General features: G+C 44.5%; 1 protein-coding gene across 1 annotated transcript in view; it reads right to left on the bottom strand.

Moving 5' to 3' along the window:
* The window catches only part of ATP8A2 (ATPase, aminophospholipid transporter, class I, type 8A, member 2), a 452,578-nt gene that overhangs the window by 145,751 nt on the left and 298,692 nt on the right, over positions 1-8,135 (bottom strand). The window contains exon 30 of the mRNA XM_010851206.1: positions 7,561-7,639. Within this exon, the coding sequence (XP_010849508.1) occupies positions 7,561-7,639 (79 nt within the window). The remainder of the gene's footprint in view (positions 1-7,560; positions 7,640-8,135) is intronic.

Below are 8,135 nucleotides of genomic sequence, written 5' to 3'. Positions count from 1 at the left end.
AGAAAATAAAGTCTGTCACTGTTCCCATTGTTTCCCCATCTATTTGCCATGAAGTGATGGGACTGGATGCCATGATCTTCATTTTTTGAAAGCTGAGTTTTAAGCCAGCTTTTTCACTCTCCTCTTTCACTTTCATCAAGAGACTCTTTAGTTCTTCTTTGCTTTCTGCCATAATGGTGGTGTCATCTGCATATCTGAGGTTATTAATATTTCTCCCAGCAATCTTCATTCCAGCTTGTGCTTCACTCAGCCTCGTGTTTCTCATGGTGTCTGCATATAAGTTAAAGAAGCAGGGTGACAATATACAGCCTTGGCGTACTCCTTTCCCGATTTGGAACCAGTCTTTTGTTCCATGTCCAGTTCTCACTGTTGTTTCTTGACCTGCATACAGATTTCTCAGGAGGCAGGTCAGGTGGTCTGGTATTCCCATCTCTTTCCAAATTTTCCACAGTTTGTTATGATCTACACAGTCAAAGGCTTTGGCGTAGTCAATAAAGCAGATGCTTTTCTGGTATTCTCTTGCTTTTTAAATGATCCAATGGATGTTGGCAATTTGATGTCTCATTCCTCTGCCTTTTCTAAATCCAGCTTGAACATCTGAGGGTTCATGGTTTACATACTGTTGAAGCCTGGCTTGGAAAATTTTGAGCATTACTTTGCTAGCGTGTGAGATGAGTGCAATTGTGCGATAGTTTGAACACTCTTTGTCACTGCCTTTCTTTGGGACTGGAATGAAAACTGACCTTTTCCAGGATCAAGGTCTAATACCAGGGCATCACAAATGTGGAAAATGAAAACAGCGTCAATATACCATGTACAAGATACTATTCCATTTGATGATGACACGAGGCAGAATAAGCCTTTACTGGGCTAAGCCCTTGATATTTGGGGGTTGTTTGTTGCAGCAGCTGTCCCTACCCTAATACACCTTGATTCAACTTCTTGACAGAGTTCTAAAGGTGAAATCTAAGAACTCCAGCTCATACTTTTTACAGCATTACATCAAACCCAACTGTGTAAAATACATGTGACACAGTCAGGTTACAGAAGTTGTCAACAGTGCAAAATAGAAACGGCTAATGAATCATACTTTGGGACATGGAAGAAGTCCAAGTTGTACAGTTTATTATTATCTTCTTGAGAAAATATTGGCTTCCCAGGTGGCTCAGTGGTAAGAATCTGCCTGCCCTACAGGAGGTGCAGGTTTGATTCCTGGGTTGGGAAGGCCCACTGGAGGAAGGCACGGCAACCCACTCCAGTATTCTTGCCTGGAGAATCCCCATAGACAGAGGAGCTTGGCAGGCTACAGTCCCTGGGGTCACACAGAGTCGGACACGACTAAAGCAACTTGGCACACACGCACGCACAGTCAGATAGACCAGGGAAGTTTTCATAAATGCAATATTGGATCCTTCCAGTTCTGCCCCTCTAGGAGCCCTCTAATCCGTCCGCTTCTCTGATGCTGTCACTACACAACCTAAGCAATAGCCAACTAGCTGGATGCCAAAAATCGTTTTGGCCAGTGTAGTCACCTTGAAATTCATCAGCTACTTGGCTCCCTGCTTATAACCCATCAGTGGCTCCCGCTGAACTTATACTTCAAAAGGCTCACTAGTCCCCAAGACTGGGAAAGGTCTGATCTCTTGGTCTCCATCCTTTCCCATCCTTAGGCAATCGATCTCACAGCCTCGCTCCTCAGTCTTGCACCCACACATGTCTTCTCTGACTCTGAATCACAGCCTCTTACCCATGCTATTCCCATAGCCTGAAACCCTTCCCTCCCTACTCTCTTCCCAGCTCTCTCCTCCCTCGCATCCTTTGACTATGTAACACATCCTCAAACCCGGGGCCAGATCAGTGGTCCTTGGAACGCACACCATTTGACCTCGATCGTCCTTTCATTACACTTTCTGTTCAGTCCTGCTTTGTCCCGTGTGAGCTCCACGAGGGCAGGGAATCTGCCTACTGGACTTGTACTACATCTGCCAAAAGGGACCTGGCACAAAGGACGCAGTCACTTGTCTTTTTTTTTTTTTTAATGAATGAGTAATTGATCTTAAGAAGATGCAATCTCAGAGAACAAGGGCAATCTAACCCCACTTTAGCTTAATGTGAAACTTACGTGACATAAAAAAAAACAAGTTTATAGTAACAGGTATAGGGTCATAAATAATTCAAGCTAAAATGACCCAGTACTGCCACAGGCAGAGAGAAGTACCCTACATCTCATTTTATACAGGTATACTATCATTTCAGTTTATAAAACGTGTCTAATCTCACAGCAGCACATTTATAAGAAAATATAATGTAGCCTTCTCCAAAAATGTTCAGAGATCCTACTGCTTAATTAGTGCCAATATAATAAATATCTACATTGCATTTCTTCTGTAATGCAAAAAGAGATGGGGATAGTTTCCAGAGTGTAGACAGGGAGGAATCAAGAATAAATCTTTTGGGGGGCCATTTTTCTCTGATGCTAAGTATATTCCTATCCCTTCCCTCTTAAATTCCATCAAGAAAAACAAAATCTGAAAATTTCCTTTTTAAAAAATCAAAATGGATTTGCCAATAACCACATTCCACTTCAAGGAGGGTTGCTCAAATATGCATACTGGATACACCACTGGAAAGTCCAAGAGTGGCCCAACATCAAAGTCTTGGTGAATTTCAGTCCCTGCAAAGGTGACATCTTGGGTTTTAACCTAGAATCATGTTTAAGTTTGAAGGCTGGGAGCTGCAGACTGGCCATCGCCGTGAGCATAAGGTTGTGATGGTTGGAAGAAATCTGATTTACTACAGAATTGCTGGAGTGGAAAAATGTAGTTTGAAACTTGAAATGAATCATCACAAACTCCATCAGCCGAGCACTGCTTTGAAAATTCTATCCAAAACCACACAGAAATAAGCAAAGCAAAATTCTTGGATGTTTCTTAAGGAATGATTGACGGGCTAGCACCTCTCAGAAACGTTTCTTGCCAACAATGATGCCGGAGTGACCAGCTCTGTCTATACCTAAGCCTTTCTCGAGGGAGCCTGGAGAACATTTCCTGGTAGAATCCACCACGCTGACGATGCAGCCCACAGAGCATGAAACACTGCAACCAAGCTGCTCTGTGGATCTCAGCCCCCAGTCGAGTAAAGGTCCTCAGGGCTGAGTGTAGCCCACGGCTGACAGCTTCCGGCAGGACTTGGGGCTGGAGCGGGGGTGGGGGGCCCAAGGCACTGTTCTATGAGATCAGGCTCTCCGTGGTTTGAAGATGCTCTCGTTTGTCTCAAATTGGTGCCATTTTCCAACACTTCTTTGGAAGCAGGGTGAATGCCTCCTTCTAAGGGGTGGTTCAAAGTGTTAACAGGAGCTCATTGTTATTTAGGGCAATCAGCCCATGACCAAGTAATCAAATCAGCTGCCACATCCTGGTTCTTCTCAAACTTGCAAGCTTTTTGATTTCCTCCTCTGACTTCCTTCCCTCCACTAAAAAACCGAACACACAAAGACCTGTGCTCTTGCCAGACCTGAGGCACTTCTCTACACGGCTGTCTTGTCTTCCTCGGAGGCAAGTCCGGGGTATAACTCTCCCACCCCAAACCTCTCCCTCATCTGGGTTTTAGTGATCTGACCCTCAACCTAAAATTCCTATGCTACTGCCCTCTCGACTAGGGTGCTGCTGCAGACGCAGAGGGGATGCTGGAAATGTGTGCAGTCATGTTTTGGTTCACAGCTGCACAAGGATGGGGGGAAAGGCGGCGGGGAGAGGGTTCACTGTCCAAGGCCAGGGAAGCTCAGGGTCTGGAAGTGCTCACCAAAGGCTGAACAAGATCCTGAGTCCACCCCTGCATTCCCTTGGGAGCCACTGCCCGAGGACTCTCCCAGCTCCCGGGCAGCACGAGCCCTGTGTGCTTGTGCTCCCTGTCAGGAATGCTCTTTCTCCCCTACTTTCCCTACACCTCCCCTGCCCTACCTGCTCACTCCCTGCTCCTTTTTTAAGAACGTAAGTACTACTTACTTCCTTGGAGAAGATGCTTCCTTGACCCACTAGACTAGGTTATGTCCCGGTATTACAAGCTCCCCAGCAGCCTGTCGAACACAGCACACTGGCCATTAAGCAATTACGTGCATAATTCCTGATCATCTAACATCTTCTTCCCGATCATCAGCTCTGACCTCACAGAAGCCCCCAGACAGCAAGACAAGCTGCGTTTTTTAGTGTCCACCACGCCCTTGGCACCCGGCACATCATTGGTCTGCTATGATTCTGCTGAAGGACTTCTTCTCAAGACAAGTTCTCCCTTCGCTAAACACATCCCTAGTCCAAGGTTTAACCCTCCTTAAGCTCCCTGGAAGAGCTGAGGACCTAACCAGGACTCCTGCTATCAGTTTTCCTTCTCCTATCAGCCTTACATATGATGGTTTTAACTTCCCAAAATTGCTCTGCTCGCAATACTCAGCTCAATCTAAATGCTAATGACTGTTCAATGCTTCCAAATGGAGTCCTGGCTTCTTAACATTGCATTCCAAGCTCTCTGCAGTTCAGCTTTCACCCACCTTCTCCAACTCTTCTGCCTTCCTCCCTGTAAGGAATGAACTTCTCAAGCTCTCCGCATCTGTCCTGAATCACCCCCTTCATTCAGCTCTTCCCTCCAACCCTGGCATCTTGCTCTGCCTGGACTTCCAGGCTAAGCCTACACGTTATCCCCTTCAACAAGCCATGAGTCATCCTAAATGAAAGACATCTCTCTCAGCCCCCTGCAATCTGAGAGTGCTTCCTCTGGATTTTACTTGAGAGTTACTTTCTGCCTGCACTAGAATTATCCACGTCCCTTACCAGACTTCAAATGCTTTGACAGGAAGACCCACATTGCCACGTTTACCCACCACCCTCAGACTCTATCACAGGGCCTTGGACATAAATATCACATCAAAGAATAAGGCTGAGGGACATTGTAATCATGTTTGTGGTGTACTAATAGTGAGAATTTAGGAATGAATCCTACAATTTTCATTCCATTTGTTAGAGGACATCAACTAGTGACCAAGAACACCACAGCCTTCTGTTGTTCTTTACCAAATAGACTTCACACTTGGTATTCATTTCACCTTCAACAGTTTCAGTCAAAAGGTTACTGTTTATAATATAACCTAATGAAAACCTCTATGCAGAAGGCTTAATAAATATGAAATATGATGCTAACCATGATGGCAATTAAAAAATGGAAAAAAGTCATCCTTTTGGTTGCTAGGCAAATTCCTAACCTGAATGAAGCAGATAAAGTGAAAGTCACTCAGCTATGTCCGATTCTTTGCGACCCCATGTACTATACAGTCAATGGAATTCTCCAGGCCAGAATATTGCAGTGGGTAGCCTTTCCCTTCTCCAGGGGATCTTCCTAACACAGCGATCAAACCCAGGTCTCCCACATTGCAGGTGGATTCTTTACCAGCTGAGCCACAAGGGAAGCCCAAGAATACTGGCGTGGGTAACCTATCCCTTCTCCAGTGGATCTTCCCAACCCAGGAATTGAACTGGGGTCTCCTGCATTGCAGGGGGATTCTTAACCAACTGAGCTACCAGGGAAGCCATGTGGTGGAAACTACCTGGTGACACCTCGTAGGTAAACTAGTAACTGTTGGGGAATCTATCTTCTTTTAAATACAGACCACATTGGGAGAGTGGATGGATTTACATGATGTGATCTAGGTAAACAATAGTGATCCCACCAAAAAATACAAGCCGCCATCTCAAAGCACATGATGATGACTCAGGATCAGAAAACCACCTGACCAGACGGGGCCGCACTAGCTCCTTCTGAAGCGGGCAAGTAAAGGACCATCTTGGAAAACTTCTATGAGTCCAAAGCAAGCACCACGTATTTACAGAGTCCCCGTAGACATAAGAGGGTGGTGAGCCTAGAGATAATACCCAGAGTCAGTACGAGTACGAGTCTCTTCCTATTCACGAAAGGCTGGGCTTGGGGACCAGAGGACACGTACCAAAGCCGCTCTTGTGCTCAGCAGACAAACTGCCTCCCATCACCAGCCCAGCCTGATACAAAGACAGCCACTTTATCACCAAACTGCCAGAGCTTCTAATACAAAGCACAGTCAACACTCTTATATTTGTAAGCTCTTAATCACAAAATCATTTCAAAATATTGGGTTGGTCAAAAGGTTGTTCAGGTTTTTCTGTATGATCTTATAAAAAAATTAAAAGAACTCTTTGGCCAACCCAATAAATTAAAACCACTACATGTAAAGGAAATGGCAACCACTCCAGTAGTCTTGCTTGGGAAATCTCATGACACAGGAGGCTGGTGGGCTACAGTCCACGGGGCTGCAAAGAGTCGGATAGGACTGAACCACCTAAACAACAGCAACACATAAAGATGAATCACAGGAAAGTTTCAAAGAATGGTTCATCTAGAATGCCCCTTTGGGGGTGAGGCTAGAAGCAAAAAAATTTACTTTCTCATTTAGAGACTTTGGCGTGGAGTAGGCAATGGCAATCCACTCCAGTAGTCTTGCCTGGGAAAGTCCATGGACAGAGGAACTTGTCAGGCTACAGCCCACGGATCGCAAAACGTCAGACACGGCTGAGCACACACACAAGTAAGCAAGAGACTCAGGGGCCCTTGAAAGAAAAGGAGGTCCGATGCAATAGAGAACAAGTCATAAGGTATATAACACATGGGCTGTGCGTGCATATTCTCTAACCATCAATATTTGACAGGTTAAAGCACATCAGTGAGGATGAATCATGTCCGTCTGAAGCACAAAAACCACTGACACAGAAACTGGGAAGAAGAAACAAAGAAGCTCGGAAACTTTATATCCTTTGGTTCTCTGAACAGTCAGAGGCCTTGTCTAGTCAACATTTGGAGTAACTTTCCCCGGAGGTATTATTACGATTTGAGAGGAGTAATAGACGGACATTCTCGTAATACATTTTCATTTTTTGAGGCTAAAAGGTATGTCTCTTTAAGAAGCCACATTTTAGATGCATTAATGAGAACAAGCACACCCTCCTCCAGCTCAGCGAAGGTTAAAAACAACTGGAATAGTCTGGCCTCCAACAAACTTTAAACATTTGCTTGATAAGTGTACATCAAGGAAAAGAGACTTCCAGAAAACAGGGTATAAAATTATACTCTCGTGAGATTTGAGTTATTTGGCATAGAGGTGCGTCAGGCTTGGAAAATGAAAGCCCAAGTGATTAACAGAAAATTTCAAACTCGAGGGCAAGAGGCATTGATGTTTCATTATAGTAAAGTGCTTTTCTTCAAGATCTTTGACTCAAATCGTTATTAAAAATAAAGTTTCAGATTCTTAGTATTTAAACTCTCCAGGCAACTGGAAAGAAAATGGGTTCTTAGAGCCAGAAGGGGTGAAACCTACAAGCTATAAAGCCGAGACTAGCTCTCATTAGATGTTACGTATGTTTTTCTTCTGAAATTTGTTCCTGTGATCTCTAGGCCTGTGGAACTGGGGAAAAAAGTTGTGAACAACAGGCGTGGAGGGGCTGCAAAGCTACTTGCTGAGAGTTGAATCACGAAGCCATTACCTACCATGCTCCAGCGCTTTCATGGGAAACCAGAACAGGATGAGTGAGTGGACCAAGGCGTTGATGCAGTGACCCCAGAAAACCTAAGGGAAAACAGACCGAGGCTGTCAGGAACTGCCCACACTCTTGACCTCTGTGTGGCTCAACAAGCCCCTCACTGTCAGGGATGCAGGCGGCAATCCCAGCTCCAGAAGGCGGAAAAAACCAATTTCCTCCTTTTTAGCTACAAATGAGCCGGCTGTCTCCAGATTATATTCCTCGAGTACAAGGACCTAAAGAGATATTCACATATACACAAGACAATATACAATCTATCTACATCCGAAAAATAAATGATCATCCATTTCCTTTAGAACTGAAAGCAAGACAACAACATTTTACCATCATTCAAAAAAAGGGGTAATAGGTCACACTGGGACTGAAGAGACTTAAACCATACTTTTGGAAAGCATTAAAAACATTTAACATGTGAATTCTCACACAGCATGCTCACTCTCTTGTTTTACCCCTGAAAATCCCTCCCATTTTCGGTTTTTAGGATTTAGATGAATAGCATTCAGAGTTAAAGATTCTCTTTAA

This window comes from Bison bison, unplaced genomic scaffold, assembly GCF_000754665.1.
Source record: "Bison bison bison isolate TAMUID 2011002044 unplaced genomic scaffold, Bison_UMD1.0 scf7180017864299, whole genome shotgun sequence".
Taxonomy (NCBI): Eukaryota; Metazoa; Chordata; class Mammalia; order Artiodactyla; family Bovidae; genus Bison; species Bison bison.
This window is presented reverse-complemented; position numbering and strand designations above follow the sequence as displayed.